The sequence below is a fragment of the Xyrauchen texanus genome, chromosome 18, assembly GCF_025860055.1.
Source record: "Xyrauchen texanus isolate HMW12.3.18 chromosome 18, RBS_HiC_50CHRs, whole genome shotgun sequence".
Taxonomy (NCBI): domain Eukaryota; kingdom Metazoa; phylum Chordata; class Actinopteri; order Cypriniformes; family Catostomidae; genus Xyrauchen; species Xyrauchen texanus.
Window position 1 is genome coordinate 42,798,132 of NC_068293.1, and position 20,179 is coordinate 42,818,310.

At 39.9% G+C, this 20,179-nt stretch overlaps 1 protein-coding gene across 5 annotated transcripts in view; it reads right to left on the reverse strand.

Annotated features, from left to right (window-relative positions):
• Positions 1 to 20,179, reverse strand: part of LOC127658658 (protein TANC1-like) — a 260,584-nt gene that overhangs the window by 105,184 nt on the left and 135,221 nt on the right. For all 5 annotated transcript variants that reach the window (XR_007972434.1, XM_052148063.1, XM_052148061.1 and 2 more), the window contains exons 8-10: positions 17,037 to 17,156; positions 9,125 to 9,406; positions 5,716 to 5,867 (exon numbers count right to left, since the gene is read on the reverse strand). Coding sequence is in view for 4 of the 5 variants with exons in the window: in XM_052148063.1 (XP_052004023.1) it covers positions 5,716 to 5,867; positions 9,125 to 9,406; positions 17,037 to 17,156 (554 nt within the window). In the remaining variant the exon portion in view is untranslated. The remainder of the gene's footprint in view (positions 1 to 5,715; positions 5,868 to 9,124; positions 9,407 to 17,036; positions 17,157 to 20,179) is intronic.

The window sequence follows — 20,179 nt, forward strand, 5'->3', positions numbered from 1 at the left end:
CGGACACTGAACCCCAAGTTGCTCCCAATGGCAGGCTAGCACCTTGCATGGCAGCTCTGCCGTCATTGGTGTATGAGTGTGAACGTGTGTGAATGGGACACAGTGTAAAGCTCTTTGGTAACCGCTAAGGTAAAAAAAGCGCTATATAAGTGCAGACCATATACCGTTTCACACTGATTTAACGAGCAGTTCTGAAGATGAAATTATCACTGGATTTTCTAAAGTTTGCTATTTTAATGACATCAAATCTTTTAAAGATATTCAAAGTTTCATTTGAGGCATGCAGTAGAGAGTAAAGTGGACATCCACAAGCAGAATTGCATATTCTGGTTTGTTTTCTTAGTTATGTCTGTGCACTAGTACAGTATATGCTACACTGAAGAAAAAAAACAAACCTGGCAGCTGTGGTTGCCAGAATAATTATGTAAAAAATACAGCAAAAATATAAACTAATTTACAGAACAAACTGTAAATGTTATAGTTTAAAACTGCTGTTTTTACGGTGCAGTACTGATGTTTATATTATTTAATGATAAACTTAATATATTAACCTTCTCAAACTGTATAAATCTTCTTTTCATCAATAGTGGCTCTTCCAGTGCTCAGTGCCACTCACACAAACACTAAATATGGGAGTGGTGGTGGCGTAGTGGGCTAAAAGCACTAAACTGGTAATCAGAAGGTTGCTGGTTCGATCCCCACAGCCACCACCATTGTGTCCTTGAGTAAGGCACTTAACTCCAGGTTGCTCCGGGGGGATTGTCCCTGTAATAAGTGCACTGTAAGTCACTTTGGATAAAAGCGTCTGCCAAATGCATAAATGTAAATGTAATTGTAGCAGTTACTAATGTATTTTAATTTTATATTGTCAGCAAAATCATTGTGATTGTACCGTGAATAGTCGATATATCGCCCAGCCCTAGTATGAGCTTAAGTTTTGTGTGCTGCACTTTGACTCCTCACATTTTCTGCATGTTTTCTGTGCAATTGCTTACGAAAATGCCACGCCATTGTTTAAATTAAATCGTTTCCCATTCCAGTCTTTCATTGTGGTGTAATATAACACAGATAACTCTGCCCCTAAATGGCACATCCAACTGTGATTGATCGCTTTACATGTCAGTTAGTGCCCTGACCTTTGCTGCAGAGGCAATACTAGACCAACCAAAGTTTCATACTCTAGATATTAAACTCGGTGTTTGCTAAGTCAAGCATCACTATCACTATTCCTCATTTTAGGTGATTTGAACAAACCCCTAAAAATGAGCAATGGTGATGCTTGACTTAGCAAAAGCCACTGATTATTTGTCCAAAGTTTGAAACCCTACTTGTGGAAGTTATTCAAAGTGTCACTGAGTTCAGCCACACAGAGCCAGAGAGAGGGTCTTTGGGTGAACGCCATCTCAATTTCAGTCTTCTGCATTTCAATAGGTTGCAACACGGCATTCCAAATGTCTCCCAAATTACCAGCACTGGCACCTTTCCAGTCCCTCCTCTATGAACTTCAAAGCTTGAATCAGTCATAGTGAAGCAGCACGGCCTGAACCACACATCCAAAGAAACGGCCGACAGCAGTCCACGGGACTCTCGTTACTAGGGCTGGGCGATATGACCAAAATTGTTATCATGTTATCACGGCCAAAGCAGTGGAGTCTGCGGGATCTTTTACCAATTTTACCGTTTATCAATTGAAAATGAATGTTAAAGATCATCTGTTTGTTCATAGTGACTGTCCAGTATTTGTTGGAATATTTTTACATTAAAATGAAATATTTTTTATATTTCTTTAGATTCGGATACTCAAGTATGGGTCATAGAAGCCCTTGTGACTGGAATGATGCTGAATGTGGGTTCAGGGGTGTCCCGAGAGAACATTTAGAAAACGTTTTTAAAAAATGTAAAAAAATATTTGTATATTTTCATTAAAGTGAGAGTAATTTTAGTCTTTCCTTTTCCATTCCAGAGATCTAATTAATTTTCACAAAATTAGAACCGAAATAGATTTGTTTATTGGATTTTTTATTATTAAAGGCTCAGTAACGTGCTGATTAATAAAGATACATTTAGAAGGGAAAAACATTTTGGTCTAAAAGGTGCTTTGAAACCACGTTAACTCATGTGGCGCTTCATGTCTACACACATGCAGGGAAAAGAGGCGACGCGTGCTGAGCGGGACAGGGCAGAAATGATGCATGTTTGTGCTAGAGAACAATATTCAAGATTACAGCACAGAAAGATCAGAGCTGTCGTCCACATCACTGTTGTTCTGTCACGCTCTTCACTACAGACGATGAGAGGACGCAACCGTTGTCATGAAGTCTTGCGGTGCGGATAGCCTAATCGTTAGCAAGGCAGCTAGCATTAGCAAGTCCATCCAGAATAGCTTGAAGCCTCTAAACGTCTCCACGGTAACGCGCTCAACAAGCCACGTGATAAGATGCACGTATTGGCTGTCTCAGACACGGAGGCAACTGAGATTTGTCCTCCGCCACCCGGATTGAGAGTCACTGGCATTGGGAATTGTGCATTCCAAATTGGGGAGAAAAAAATTAAAATATGTACAATCACTTTACATTATCTAATTTTATTTGCAGGGCTCAACACAACTTCCCGCACAAACTCTGCTCAAATAATAATAATAAAAAAATTATGTGCTTGCGTATTTTTCCCAAACAATGCTCGAGGAAAAACATGCATCAGTTCAAATGTCAGTATCTGAAGTTGCAAAGCACATCTTACATTTTCTGGCATCTTCTCATTGACCAATTTCCATTTGAGACACGGAGAATTTAAGAAACTAGCTATTTAAAGGGCTCAAGGGCTGGAAAGTGCTGATAACATGTCAATTCGAGTGGGATAAATATTACCAGGGGTTATTATTACAGCTCTTAATGCTCTTGGAAAAGATGTGTTTTTTGAAGATAGAGTGTGAGTCAGCTTTACAGATTGAGTTGGGAAGGTCATTCCACCTCCGTGGTATGATGAAACTGAAAGTCCGGGAAAGTGTTTTGGTGCCTCTTTGTTTTGGTACGACAAGGCGACGTTCCTTAGCCGACCGCAGGCTTCTGGTGGGAACGTAGCTCTGCATAAATGTTTTTAGGTATGCTGGAGCAGATCCAGTGACTGTTCTGTATGCCAGCATCAGAGCCTTGAATTTAGTACGTGCAGCAACCGGCAGCCAGTGGAGAGAGACAAAGAGTGGTGTAACATGTGCTCTCTTTGGTTCATTAAAGACTAGACATGCTGCTGCATTCTGGATCATTTGCAGAGGTCTAATAGCACATGCAGGAAGGCCTGCAATGAGAGCATTACAGTAGTCCAGTCTAGCTATGACAAGTGACTGAACGAGCAGTTGTGTGGCATGTTCAGAGATGAATGGTCTTATCTTCCTGATGTTGTAGAGTGTAAATCTACATGATCTTGCAGTCTTTGAGATGTGGTCTGTGATATATAGCTTGTTATCGATGGTTACCCCTAGATTTCTGACCGTTTTGGAAGGCAATACTGTAGTTGTACCCAGCTGCACAGTGATGTTGTGAAACCCTGGTATCATGATATCTTTTTTTTATTTCAGTATCGACTTTGTACCGAAGTACAAGGGCTTTTGATATCCCTAACAGGCACTGTTGTGCTCTATTAGACACATGGCATATACAGCTCAGGTGATTGGTTCAAAAACAATTGTTTCCATTAACAAATTGCTTCAGATGAGCAACTGCTATTGAGATGAATGGTAATGTTAATGAATAGCTCTCTCAAGGTATTATAGACCACCTTGATTTAAATGCATGCAAGATCCGATCTGGGCCAGATGTGGAAAAAATAATCTCAATTGGTTGACAGTGCAAATGCACTACAAATATAAATACATAAAGTAAAAGACTCTGATTGGACATCTTACTGAATCTACACTTTTCCACCATAAAAATGTCTGAAGAGGGAAATAAATCATTATACTAAAGCTCGGGTCTGCCATTAAAACAGCTGCTGTAAGACACTTTGACATGAGCACACATTCATCACAGTCCATTAGCAGCATTAGTGCACAACTGCATCTGTGCTGCATACAGGACGAACGAATCACCGGTCAGACTGCATCAAAACAACAATCACTTCTGTCTGGATTCAAGTGCTAAGAGAGCCATCTCCAAATATACCCGAAAGTGGGGGAAAAATTAAGACTAGGGCTAAATAATCAGTAATGACCAACTAATAATATTTTGATCACATCATCTTTTTATTTTTAAATTAACCATCGTTCATTGAAATCCTAATGTAACAATTACATTATTTATTCAGTGAGAAGTTTTGGACACACCTACTGGACACACTATACATACAGATATAAACATCGAACGCTGAAGTTTAACTTGCTGAAGTTTAAAATACCAAAGCTTCAGTTCAGTTTCTCGTATACCTGCTGCTGACTGAATGGCCACATCCTTCAGTCTGTATCGTGCACACACGCTGGGTCTCAGTCGGGTGGTATTGGTTTTTAAACCGGTTCAGATGAAAGTCAGTGAGCATTTTCGCACAATGCAAAGAGATTCAGCAGCTTGCCCATATTCTCTGTACAGTAAAACCGCTCCCATGTTTATTATGCCTGGGACATAAATAAGCATGCACTGCTTCAAACTATCAATTTCTGTGCAAGGATGTGCAGCGGAGTCAAGTGAGTACCTCTTGAATATATATATATATGCCCATGTTAGCCACAGAAAGTGAGGAAAAACATTGGTGAATTTTCATCCATTGACATTGTACAAAAGTGCCTGGGTTTGTTTCTGGCAGGCAGAAGATGCCATAACCCCGCCCCCAAGTCTGAGTAGTAAATCAGCGCGTTAAATTTCCCGGCCCTAATATATATATATATATACACATACAACAGTTAGTTCCGGTCCTCGAATCTGATTGGACGAGAGATGTTCCATGAGCACTGATGGTGTAACAGCATCAGCACTTCGACACTTCACTGTGTGTGTGTGTGTCACTCCGCTTGTGTACATGCTGTTCTAAACTAAAGTGTAAGAGCAGTGCATATGTGTTAGGAGTTACTGGCTTTATTTTTGAAATTACATATGTTAGCCAGAAGGTGGCAAAAGATCATTTTTGTGTGTAATATGAGCCAGTTGGTGACGAGAATTGAATCCGTTAGTCATTGTTTACGTAGAACAGTGCTCTGTGATCGCTGGTACTACTAATCCATTACCAAAGCTAGGAAATCGCTTTAAACGGCTTTAAACTTACAACTTCAGGATTAAGGCTCATACTGAGAGACAAAACAGACTGATTTATTACAGAACTCAAAAGTGCTTACCTTTTATCGGAGTTTCCACATTGGATACACACTGTTTAAAATGGCGGAGGACATGGAGAAACATGCTGTTTCTATAGGAAATGACTCTTGCGCACCGGCTACCGTGAAATAGAGAGGAATACCCCCGCTTGGACGTATATTTTCCACTGAAAAATCTGACAGCATCTCTAATTGTGTGTGTGTTTATTACAGTGTACATATGAAACAAAAGTGCTACAGGTCTGCCAACATGAAGTACATTCAGCATATGGTTCATATGGGTTACCAGGTCTCAATAACATTTAAAGACATTGGCGTGTTTACTGGCATTTCCTCATGCATTTCGTCATCCCATCATTTCCTGTTCTATTTTTACTTTCGTATCAATGAAGGTGACAAAAAAAGGATTGTGAGCATACCTTCGCAGACAGACGTTTGACGGCCTCCTCGCGGCGTCGCTGGAGCTCAGGTGTGCTGGGACAGCTGTTGGATATCAGGGTGTTGGTGGCACTCGGGGGAGGGTTAGGCTGAGGCGGTTGACTCAAGGGCAAATCTGAACTCTGCTCCCCACCTGAACAGGTGAATAACCGTATCAGTACAAATATGCCAAGCTGTTCTGATTCTTTAAAGACAACCCTTTGTGATGAGTCTCCATACACATGCACGTGCATCTACATAACAGAACAGTAAATTATATATATATATATATATATATATATATATATATATATATATATATATATATATATATATATATATATATATATATATATTTTTTTTTTTAAATGAGAGTACTCTGTGCTAAGGGTGGGTGATATAACATGTTTTAAGAAATTAAAACCAAACAAGACCAGAAGTGACTGATACACAAAGCACATTATGAAATTACCAAACATATAACAGGTGTGTTATGAGGATGAAATGGAGACAGATTTAAATGTCATCTTCGAGCTGAACAACTCTTCCAATAAGATTTTTTTTCTTTTCATATCAAACGCCATCATATCGAATTAATGTTTATGCTTTGAAACATTACCTAATCAAATGTATACTTGCATTTCATGATTTTCAGCCATGTGTATAACCGGTGTTTAAGTTTATTATGTTTCATTCAGCGCTTCATCTATAAAGGTGAAATAATGAAAGAAAATGAGTTTGATTTACTGTGGGAACAACACTGATGCCCTGTGCATTTATGAGAGAGATGTTAAACAGTGTCTAAGCTGGATGGAGAGAGAGAATGAGAGAGATACAGAGGGAGAGATGGATTTACAGTCCAACAGAAAGTAACTGTTGCTTTCTTGTGTTCCAGTGTGCATGTTTCAGCAACATGCTAAAAATAAAGAAAGAGGGAATTTCATTTGCGACGAATGTGCGGGAAATGGGGATAATTAAAAAGTTGAGTAATACGTGCAATCTCGCTCTGAAATTCATGAAGTGAGTAAACAGGGCGGCTGTGGCTCAGTTGGTAGAGTGGGTCGGCCACTAATCGCAGGGTTGGTGGTTCGATTCCCAGCCCACATGACTCCGCATGCCGAAGTGTCCTTGGGCAAGACACTGAACCCCAAGTTGCTCCCAATGGCAGGCTAGCGCCTTGCATGGCAGCTCTGCCGTCATTGGTGTGTGAATGTGTTTGTGAACGGGTGATTGGTAAAGCGCTTTGGTAACCTCTAAGATTAAATAAAGCGCTATATAAGTGCACACCATTTACCATGAAGTGTGTTTTTTCCTGCAATTTTTTACACATTGTTATTACTGCTGCTAAGACATGGAAAAAACGAGGACAGTTCTAGGAGTGCACGCTCACGTGACCAAAGCTGTTGTCATGTCATCAACTTTCAAGCGCACAATAGCGAACAACAGTGCTTGCCCAATTTTCTAGCCATCTTGGTTATGGAAGTGCTTTTTGGATGGGGTTTCATAAAGTCCTTCATAAAAGAGCTGCAAGCCATGAACCAAACCAACCACATAAAGAAACAGGTGCATAAAGGAAACAGTATTAAAAAAAACAACAAGAAGTCTTAAACATGAAAATACTAGTCGTAAAAACGTATATTAGTCCCTTGAGTTTCTTTTCCACCATCGGACTGAATGGTTCTCCTTGAGAAACCATCCCGTTCCGTGACCTGAGCCAGTTTTTATTTATTTTTCCACTGTACTGTTTGAATGCACTCGGAGCATGTGCGCTATGGAGGATGATTGCATATTCCAGTTTTTAGGACTGCTTTTTCCCATGGTTTTAACTCTGCTAAAGCACAGGAGAGACATCCCATGTCACAAAAAAGTAAAGCAAAGAGAAAAAGGCGAGAGGTTTACCATTTGCTGAGGGGTTGTACATGTGAACAGACATGAACACATAGAAAGGTTGAAGACCCCAGACTAGCTAAAAAGGACATTTAATGACTTAAAACCACCTGTCTAGTAGGTGTAGGTCCCCCACGAGCCGCCAAAACAGCTCTGACCCGTCGAGTCATGGACTCTGCAAGACCTCTGAAGGTGTCCTGTGGTATCTGGCACCAATACAATAGCAGCAGATCCTTTAAGTCCTGTAAGTTGCGAGGTGGGGCCTCCATGGATCGGGATTGTTGGTCCAGCACATCCCATAGATGCTCAATAGGATTGAGATCTGGAAAATTTGAAGTCAACACCTTGAACTCTGCTGGAAGAGGCCACTGCCATCAGGCAATAACGTTGCCATGAAAGGGTGTACGTGGTCTTCAACAATCTTTAGGTAGGTGGTACGGGTCAAAGTAACATCCACGTGAATGCCAGCACCCAAGCAGAACATTGCCCAGAGCATCACACTGCCTCAGCCGGCCTGCCTTCCTCCAATAGTGCATCCTGCTGCCATCTGTTCCCCAGGTAAACAACGCACACGCAACCAGCTGTCTACATGATCTAAAAGAAAACGTGATTCATCAGACCAGGCTACCTTCTCCCATTGGTCCATCTACCATGGTCCAGTTCTGACGCTCATTTGCCCATTGTAGGCACTTTCGGCGGTGCACAGGGGTTAGCATGGGCACTCTGGCTGGTCTGCGGCTACGCAGCCCCATACGCAGCAAGCTGTGATGCACTGTGTGTTCTGACACCTTTCTATCATGGCCAGCATTATGTTTTTCAGTAATATGTGCTACATTAGCTCTTCTGTGGATCGGAACAAACGGGCTAGCCTTCGCTCCAAACGCACATCAAAAGCCTTGGGCGCCAATGACACTGTAGCCAGTTCACTGGTTGTCCGTCCTTGGACCACTTTTGGTAGGTATTAAAGACTGCACACCGGGAACACCCCACAAGACGTGTCATTTTGGAGATGCTCTGACCCAGTCGTCTAGCCATCACATTTTGGCCCTTGTCAAAGTCGCTCAGATCCTTACGCTTGCCCATTTGTCCTGCTTCCAACACTTGCTGCCTAATATATCCCAACCCTTGACAGGTGCCAATGTAATGATATAATCAATGTTATTCACTTCACCGGTCAGTGGTTTTAATGTTGTGGCTGATCAGTGTATATTATACTGATAACAATGATATATTATATGAGTTTTAATGAGCTAGTTGGTGTAATCTTCCACCCTAATGAAAATAATAATGATGAATCATAAAATCATAAATATACACCAAACATGTCATCAGTTGCCACGTATTAAAGCCATTCCATCGGTGCGGTTGAGCAAGAATATGTGCCAATAAATCTGTGCCGAGAACGGTTTGCATTGGAAATGTGGCCCTCAACGTGTTCAGAACCGTTAGGCCTGATGGTGGAAAGGAGGGTTTCGGATCTAGCGTTCATTAGTGATTTGAGAAATCAATGAAACCAAGACTCACTTTTAGGAGATGCGCTTGGGCTGTTGGATGCGATCTGCCGCATGCGGCCGCCATGGCAACTGAGGGCCACCAGGCGGGAGATGATGGCGGTTTTGCCAAAGCCCACATTGCCCACGAGGATGGCCCCAGAGCTCTCGCCTGATTCGTTGGACCTCAGGTCATCCTCAAGCTGCTGGAACAGCCAATCACGACCCACGAACACAGAGTCAGTGGTGATGCTGGGCACCTCAAACAGCAGCGGCTTGAGCATGATGTCAGTGGGCTTGTACGGAGCAAAGCGAGCTGAAAAACACAATTCATAATTAAGAGACTGTGTTGAGAAATTCACAAAACATAAATCATGAACAAATGACTCAAGAGATGGTTCTTTTCAATGGATCAAGAATCCTCATGTATCAGTCTCAATTTCATGAGTTGCTGATAAGAATTGGTTTAACGACCCATTTACTGAATCAGCCAGAGCGGATATTGACTTAATGTATACAAGTCATTGCTTTCGTTATGTCCAACTCGAAATTAAACTAGAACGGTTACAGTGAAATGTGGGTTTTCACCTTGTGAGACTTAAATAATTTCCATTACTGACTGGTTGTTCATTCTGTATGACAACTTGTAGTTATAACAGAGTTTCCTTGTAAGAAATTCCACTTTAAAAATCAACATTTACCCTACTAAATTGTGCACATGTGACTTAAGTTAGGGTTAGCACCATGACGATACAATTCAATCCTTTGCTTCATTTGCACTTGGGTGGGCATAGGTATAATTTGGACTTGGGGCAAAGCCCACACCAGAACCCCCCTAGATCCGGCCCTGCTGTGCACAATTTACATTATGGGTGGGGGGACTGATCTTAAAATATCGATAATTCCGATACTCGTGTTGTATCGAGAGGATTAAAACTCATAAAAACATATAGACACTAAAGGTGTTTACTAAACTAGTTATTTTATTATTTATTTACCATAAAAACTATTGCGTTTCAAAAGACTCAAAGTGAAAAAATATACTAAATAAGCAAACAGCGAATGATTGGATAATTTCTTACTGGATTGGATCAACTTAATGTGCATTAATGCCGAAAGACACACGCAGTCACAGACAGCGCTCGAATTGATATAAATATTTTAATTAATCTATTTATTTCATATTTGATTTGGTGGACAAAAGTTTTTAAAATATGAATAATATTTTTAAAACAAAATGGTTTCACATCTTATTTTTAAAGAAATATTGATTAGATTATTCTAAACTACTTGTGCCAACATTACTTTCAAGATTTTAACAAAACTTGTATTTTTTACTGTCTCCAAGCAGACAGCGCAAATTTTTTATATAATTTAATTTAAAGTTTATATATATATATATATATATATATATATATATATATATATATATATATATATATATATATATATATATGCAATCAATATTTAAAATTAGTTAAACAATTAAAAATGATCTGTTGTTTATAAATAATAAAGCAAAATATGTTATTTTCAGTTAAGGTCTATATATATAAAAAATAAATAAAATATTATATGGCATTTAAATAAAATTTTAAATGGTTTAAATGACCCATTCTGTTTTCAGAAATTCAGAAAAACATCAATAATGGAGGTAACATTGGTATTGATATTGGCAATATTGGCCTTGATAGTGCTTAGCATCGGATCAAAAAGAAAAAAAAGTGGAATCAAGATCATATCTTGATGCATAATATTATACTAATACTAACATGAACCGACGTTTGAATTAGAAGCATCATTTGTGTGCTTTCCAATTCACAGTGATTTGTCTTGATCTCTATATTGATGCGAAAACCCCAAGATTGATATTTTACTCTAAATGGCAACCCTCTATAATACAAAGAAATCAGTTGCAAGTGCAACCAAATTCGGCGCTATGCGACAAAAAAATGTCACTGGTTGGTAAACTGTCAGATTTCACTCAGTGTTTAAGTAGTATAATGTCGGAGAAGTAATTAGCACAGAGATCCGTTCACTGAATTTTGAGAGACAATGTTTGGTTTAACTTGTTCTGTGTGTTCAAAGTCGAGATCCAGGCAATCCAATTGTCATTGACTAATGTCTCTTTTAATACACTTTCTGTTTTTTTACAGCCAGTTGCTGATTAAAAACAACAATAAAAAAGAAACATTTAATTCTAATCACACATGTGCTAAAGAAGCATGCACATTGGCTGATGCCTTAAAGAGACAGTACCGTTTTAGCACGTTGTCAACATATCAATGTAAATACTTAATAGTACAAGATGTGCGAGTTAATAATAAAGATGTAACAAAAATATAAGTGCAACAAAATATATGCAATTTCAGGACATTTATTGAAGGAACAGACTGAATTTTAACATTTTACAAAAGCTAAAATGTGACTAATATGATGAAAATCAAAATGGTAAAAAATAATTTGTCAAATAAATATTTTCAAATTGTACCTAGAAGGATTATCTAGAAGGTTAGAAGGTCCCTTTATAATTAAAAGCATTAGCTGAGAGATAATTTCCTTCATATGCAAGCAAAATGGACATTAAACTTAAATATTAAATACAGCCATATCGAATCAAAAGCTTGTGAAATCTTTAACAATATCCAGCCCTACAATCTAATTTCCCATATGAACAGATATCAAGGCAAACGGCAGTAAACAACCTACAATAGAGGAGGATTTAAACCAAAGGAAAATATTATCAAAAGCTTCGTCACAGGCCAAGAAGCTACCAAAGTCTGAGATTTGCAGCCGCTTAACGTGGTGGTGAGATGAGATACCCTGCCGCTCACACATCACTAACGTTGTGTTGAGAAATATGTTTGGAGAGACAAAGACTTGTTGTGTGCTCACAGATTTAGGAAGCAGAGGGCATCGCTCTTACTAACGGCTCCTGTACCTCACAAGATACCAACTGATACTGGTAAGCCTTTGCTGTACAAATAGCCCAATGTTTATCTGAAAAAACACTGATGTAGATCGATAATCATCTGGAAAATGTCATGACTATCGATGCATGAAAAAGGCATGAGGCCTACTAATGGTGCATCTCTTTCTTTTGGGATGTTTATAAAGTTTAAAGAGACACCACTGCCCTGACTTTGACCCAGTGAGACAATGTCTTCATGTTCAAGACGAGTCCCACAATTTCAACACACTTCCCAAGTTGATTTGTCATGGGAGTAACTGAGAAATCTGTAAAAGCATTCCAGGATCATATTATTTACATAAAAGGTATTTTATAGCATATTGAGCTATAATTTGTACTTAAACTCTACTTATCTGACTGAACATGAAGCTCTTGTTAGATTACAAACAGCACAGTAATGCTTGTTTAATGCTGATTTTACTTTTAAGTTGAGTATTACAGAGAATTTTGGAAATACCTCTTGAGCTCATGTGAAATGGAAAAAAACCCAATAATAAATCTCAGTCTGATGCAATACAATGTTGTAAAGACAGATCAGTAGAAAAGCTGAACCAACGGGCAAAACTTCATAAGGCATGTCAAACTCCCATTCTTCACACAGCTTTGTGGAAGATCTTGAATGAAATTTGGGAATTGAAATATCTTTGTGAAATTCAGCTGGCTGTAGTGAATTTGGTGCAGTCTGTCAAACAGAAAATAAACATCTTCTGCTGGCTAAATATTCTCTCTTTTGTTCAAGTACTGTCTAAAATCTCGGTGCATCTCAATTTTGCTGATCAGTTCAGTTCAACTGAGTGGTTGTGTAGTGGTCTAAAGCATATAACTGGTAATCTGGTAATCAGAAGGTCGCTGGTTCAAACCCCACAGCCACCACCAATGTGTCCTTGAGCAAGGCACTTAACTCCAGGTTGCTCCGGGGGGATTGTCCCTGTAATAAGGGCTCTGTAAGTCGCTGTTTACGTTTTAAAAGAACTGCACTAATTGTGGTCTCGAGCAATTTATTTAGCAAAACATCCGATTGCGGAGTGGCTGGCGGTGTAGTCACTAGTGGGCGTTCCCAATACTGGTTGCCTAGTAACGTTTATAAATGACATTCACGGATGTCATTCCATTGCTCTTGGCAGCAAATCGCTTTTCTTGGCGCTAAAAGCAAACATTTTGGAGGGAAAAGACTAAATATAAATGGAATCAGTACATAAAATGCTTTATATCAAAGATGAGCGAGAAACAAGGCGTGCTGTTTGCCATAGCGGCTGTTTGTCTGCGGCGAAAACGCAAACGTCGGTCTGTCTGGGTCCACAAAACCATTAAATCTCGGAGTCAGCACGGCGAGTAACACCGGCAGCTGCGGCTGGATATACCATATCCATATCATGGAGCACTGGAAAATTGCTAACAGCAAGAATTAGCCTTTCATCCATCTTTCCGTTACTGCAGGAGCTGAGAGAGAGAGAGAGAGAGAAGGATCACGTGAGCTCTCCCGTCTTCTCTCCTATTGGCTGTCACTTCCGTTAGTCGCTCTTCATTTGAATAAAGTTGAACTTGTCTCAACTTTGTCGCGTCGCTGGACACACCCACATCTAGTCGCCAACGGTCGCGACAGCTCGTGTCGCCAGAAGTCGCTGTGCTCTCATTGAAAATGAATGGGATGGAGTCGGTCGCGCGCGATGTCGCTGGCAGTGTGTACGCAGCTAAACAGTTAATAGGGCTGCACGATTATGACAAAAGTCATAATTATCGATAATTTCAACAAGTTAAAAATGTTTTTGATTATTTTGATAAAATCCTGCTTAAAAGTACTCACACACACATTACTCGCAGAGGCTCTCATTGGAAACGTGGGTCAGAGTAATGGCGGCAGGGCAACAGTTGGTAAGACACGATTGGTCACAACTGCTTTTAAGGCGGGACCCAGCGAAGGGTCACACTTTTCACAATTACAGTAGTTAATTGTTGCATCTGTAATTGTATATTTATCCCATTATTGTCCAGCCCTTGAAAGTTATCAGTCTTGTGATCTCAACATGGCAGTGATACAGAATATAGATCTAAGCAGCTTTTTTTTTTTTTTTTTAAACTGATCTGACTAGAGTCTAAATTTCTTCTGCAAAGTTTCCCCCACAGAAAATGTTAATAGAAAAGCACAGATACAGTGTGGGACTGCTTTTCTGATGAGTGCGTGATTGAACGCTGATGTCTTTCATTATTTATCAGAACATTCAACAAGGTCGGAATAACACAAACACACACACACACACACACACACACACACACACACACACACACACACTTGTTGTGTTTCCATGTTTTATGGGGACTTTCCATAGACATAATGGTTTTATACTGTACAAACTTTATGTTCTATCCCCTAAACCTAACCCTACCCCTAAACCTAACCCTCACAGAAAACTTTCTGCATTTTTACATTTTCAAAAAACATAATTTAGTATGATTTATAAGCTGTTTTCCTCATGGGGACCAACAAAATGTCCCCACAAGGTCAAAAATTTCGGGTTTTACTATCCTTATGGGGACATTTGGTCCCCACAAAGTGATAAATACATGCTCACACACACACACACACACACACACACACACACACACACACACACACACACACACACACACACACACACACACACACACACACACACACACACACACACACACACACACACACACACACACACACCCCTACAATGCAGACATTAGCTCTGGCCTTTGGGTTTACAAGCATTTATATAACAGTAAGAGAGAGAGCAACAGAGAAACAACACTTGCATTTAACAATGTTCTCTTGCATTATTAATAGACTGTGAACCTCTACTTAAAACTCTCAGGAAGTGTGTTAATAGCATTTACATGCATGTCCTGAGGGGGTAAACGGAGGCCGCTGCAGGACTGTCTACATCTACTGTGAGGGTCCTGGCAAGGGCTTCAACTCGCTTTCAACAGTTGCCCATACTTGTGCGGGGCATTTTATGTAGGCTCATTACAGATCACATATTGTTCACAAACTATCCAGATGTACGGCGTAGTCAAGCGCACTTTCAGGATGTTAAAGGTAAGATTCAGGTGTCGGGATCACAGTAGTGGAGTGATGCTGTACAGACCAGATCAAGGAGCTCTGCTGCATCCACCTCTCCAGCCATCAAGCGCTCAGAACCAGCTAGCAAGATTGGATTTTGTGGCCGCGTTTGGGCCATTGCCTGATCTACAATTCCTTTAGGGAATACACTTTTGAGTATTTTGTAATTCACATTACTCAGTGGTGATTCTCATTAGATTCTCATTACTTTAATACAGTCAGGACTAAACAATTAGGTCTGCCTGCTGGAGAGAGAGTTTCAGGCCAATTGATGGAAATGTCTGGCCAGCATTGCGTTCTCGCTAAATGTTACATTCGTTGATCTTGTAAATGTGTTATACTGCCTTGAAAAATTTTACATTTTGAATTATATGATGTATTAATTATCGTTATATCTGTGGGCTGCCAGAAACGTAAAAAGTAACCACTTTTATGTACCTCGGCACCCACGTCTCGGCAGATGGCAATTACCTCCAAGACGCCCGACACTGTGTCAATGCCACCTGGCTGAAACCACAAGATCTCGTTGCACCTAGTCAAAGTAATACAAGTCAGGAGTCCGGCCGGTTGCGGTCTACGGCACTGAATGCTGGCCTGCGATGAAGAAGCATGTGGCAAAATTAAATGCATTAAACTAGGGCTTACAAGAATGGATCGTGTGGCCAACACTGAAGTACAGAAGTTGCTAGGTGTCACCCCAATCCAGGACAAGATGCGTGAGGCGAGCCTACGGTGACAATGAGGTTAGGCCCAGCTGGTCAGCGTCCCTGTGGCCGTCCCAAGAAACGTTGGATGGACATGTGTGCCAAGATGCTCTGGACCGCAGGAAATGGCCAGCAGAAAAATCCTTATCATTGAACCTTTACAGTACTGTGTATTATGTGTATAACACTATTAAATTTATAATATATATATATTTATTTATTAATTTTTTCATTTAAAAGAGCATAAATGAAAGGAACTGTAACAAATACCACAGTGTATATATATACTGATGTATCATATTTTTACACAATTAATGTAACGAGATTGAGATTTATTTCCCATTACGATAATAAGTATTTGGGGGAAATTGTCCTTAATTTTCTCAAAAAATAATCTCACAATGCCAATAATCTTAAAAGTGCTAAAACATATTTTTTGTTGCATTGTAGTTTTGATACAGTAGAACTTAAATTGTTGTTTTTATAATATAATTGTTAATTCTATTTCATTAGGTTCCATCCTTTTTTCCAATCTTTCAATTTGTATAACAATTATCAAAAGAGAAATATGAAAATAAAATGTACAATCTTGCATAATAAACTCAGTGAAATCATATATATGAAAACTATTATACAGCATATACAATACACACACACACACACACACACACACACTTTATATTTAAAATATATATTTATATATATAATGCCTCCTCCTTGGGTTTCTTTTTTCCCCTCCCCTTTTCTCCCAATTTGGAATGCCCAATTCCCACTACTTAGTAGGTCCTCATGTTGGCGCGGTTAATCACCTCAATCTGGGTGGCAGAGGACAAGTCTCAGTTGCCTCCGCGTCTGAGACCGTCAATCCGCGTATCTGATCATGTGACTCATTGTGCATGACACCGCGGAGACTCACAGCATGTGGAGGCTCATGCTACTCTCCACGATCCACACACAACTCACCACACGCCCCATTGAGAGCGAGATCCACTAATCACCACCACGAGGGTCATGTGACTCTACCCCATGTGACTCTATCCTCCCTAGCAACCGGGCCAATTTGGTTGCTTAGGAGACCTGGAGTCACTCAGCACACCTTATTTTATCGATAGTTCAGAAAGATCCTTCTGAGCAATGTATGGGTTGGGTGATGTTTTGAGTTGAGAGTGTGGATGTACTGTACCTTTGACGTGTGGAGCTCTGCTGCCGGTGTTGTGCCAAGGCAGGCGGATGGACGTCCGCAGGGGGGTGTTTCGCTGTTCATCAAGATAGCTCAGATCCTCCAGCTTAGTGGAGCTCGTCGCTGCACAAAACACAGAGACAGCTTAGCATTTAGAGATAGAGTTTAGAATTATAGGGTAAAATCAACACGACAATAAGACACTAAAACCTAAAGGTTTGCGTGCATAAAAACATGTGAAAACTTGATAGCACGCTAAACGAAATCAGAACTGATCTACTAACAGTCTTTTAAAAGACTACATCTTTCAGAATAGCACATCCTCTCAATTTGTGCAAGTTTCCCTGAAATAAATATGCAATTTAGAGACATGCGTAATAAAGGGCGGAGTATATGCAAATTAATCAAATGTGATTTATCAATCCTGAAAGTCATTTCAGAATAAAATCGGAAACTACGAGAGCAAATTAATACGAATGAATGGCACTCTGATTTGCACTGTGCATTGTGTTGTCATTGTGACAAAAAGGAGACTTTGAGTACAGGGTACTTTCCAGTACTCAAAGCAGACCGATACACACCTGTACACCGTATTAAGCTATTTTTTTTACGTAAATTTGTCCAAATGTTTAGTACATTCTTGAACAGCCACCTGTAAGCACCTGCTTTGTGCATCAGACACTCTGACTGTGGCACAGATAGAGGAAAAAACATTTTATATAGAAATATGGTAAATGGTCTGCACTTGTATAGCACTTTTTTTTAACCTTAGAGGTTACCAAAGCGCTTTACACTGTGTCCCATTCACACTCACACACCAATGGCGGTGGAGCTGCCATTGGGAACAACTTGGGGTTCAGTGTCTTGCCCAAGGACACTTCGGCATGTGGAGTCATGTGGGCCGGGAATCGAACCCTGCGATTGGCAGCCGACCCACTCTACCAACTGAGCCACAGCCGCCCCCTATAAAAATATGCCAAATAAAGAGGATGCGCGAAAACAAGTCGCCCCTCACTGTTCCCTCTCATATTCAAAGGTTAAAGGTCACTGTCTAGAGTGGTTGTGTTGACCTGTGTTGACCTGTATGAAGCGTGAATGATGAGAAACTGTGACAAACACACAGGGAGATAAAGATGAGATCATACGAAATGTAAACCATGAGCAGCCACCATAACAACCAGCGTAAAGAATGAATGGACAAAAAGTACCAGGTCACTGAGCTAGCAGACACACTGGAATAAATGTTTTTTCTCAAAATTGTTCTGAAAAAGACAACAATTGTTCTAGACAACATTCTTAAAGGAACAGCTCACCCCAGAATCATTCATTCACCCTCATGTTGTTATAAACCCAAATGACTTTCTTACTTTATTGGAACACAAAAAGATGTTCTGAACAAGACTCAATCGCAGGCTTTCAAAGACAAGATCTAATTTGTTTATGCTAATCATAAGATTATATTCATATTCAATATTGTTTACAAATTATTGAATCCTTTTAAATGAGTTTTTTTGTAAAATTAGGCCAGCATTTTGTGATTAGTCCACGTGAACTTTTAAATTTGGGTGTAAAAAATGGCAGGTAGCAGCCAAAATATGCAGCAGAGTTTAAGGGGTTAAAGATGTTTTAATTCAACATCTTACCAATAAAAATTAAAGAAACAAAAATGAATTAGAGTAAATCAATCATCTATTTTATTTCAGTTGTTTTTGGAGCCACTCATTTTTATTTTATTTTTTATTTTTTAATCAAGTGCGTTTTTATTTGTATTTTAGTTACTTTTTCTTTCTTTTTTTTTGCAATTTTGTTGTTTTATTTTAGTTTTAGATATCAATAATAACCTTGGTTTTCTAATAATTCACATTATTGCATCTTTCTTCCATAAACTGAAAGTGAATCGTCACTGTTAGTCCTAACATTTATTTTTGTGTTCCACGGAAATAAGAAAGTCAGATGGGTTTATAACAACATGATGGTGAGTAAACGACAACAGATTTTATTTTGTGAACAATTGCTTTAAAATATACATCTCTATCATTCAAAAGTAATGCAATGTTTTACTTCTGCAATTATACGCCAGAAATAAGCATGCAATTTTTGTGTCAGCGACTTCTAATCTGCAGCCATGCATTGTTATCTGCAGTTAATAATGCAGCAGCAACCTGTTTGCTCTGAAAACTACTTGACACTCTCGCGTCGTCGCTTGGCATGTGCCGGTACTCACAGACAGACGCACAGGCAGATGTGTTCAGATACAGCAGTGGCGAGATCCGTGCCACAAACCTCTCTCTCCTCAGGGTGCTCGGCAATACACCTCCATGCCCATTCACCGTTTAATTCTACTGGTGCACGGCACTGCAGCCCGAGTCTCTGTGGGCTTCAATGCATCACTGAACGAGTCCTCAAACCATTAGAGAAATAACACTGCAGCTCTCCGAGAGGATGAAAGCAACCAGTCCGCAATGAAAAAGAAAGAATGGCTGGATAACCAAAATGAAAAGAGGAAGATGGAAGAGAGCTCTCTCTCTCCCCGTCCTCTCCTACAGTGTGACTGATTACGTTTTCTAGCGGGCTGTCGGTGAAGAAATATGTACTATCCTCCCAAAGAGAGAGAGAAAGCAGCGAAGACATAAAACCTCATAAAATTGAGCTAAACAAGAAATGAAAAGGAGTTTGGAGAGAGAGAAGAACGTGCGCTATAGGTCACAGAATGAAAAGATGAGGGACAGAGGGTGGTGGGATAGGTGTGGGGTGAGCGAGTGAGGTAGGACTTGAAAGAGAAAGAGAGAGAGAGAGAGAGAGAGAGAGAGAGAGAGAGAGAGATCAGAAAGAGCGCAGTGAACTCACTCCAGCAAATCAGCTGTGCCCCTTTCTGACATCAATGAACTGCAGCAACACATCTATCTTTTTCTCTTCATTTCAATTGCATAACTCTTTTAAAAACAATATTGTACACACACACACACACACACACACACACACACACACAGACCAGCCACAACATTAAAACCACCTGCCTAATAATGTGAAGGTCCCACTCGTGCCACCAAAATGCATCTCAGAACAGCATTCTGACATGAGATTCATCTCATCACAATTGTACAGAGCGGTTATCTGAGTTACCGTAGACTTTGTCAGTTCGAAAC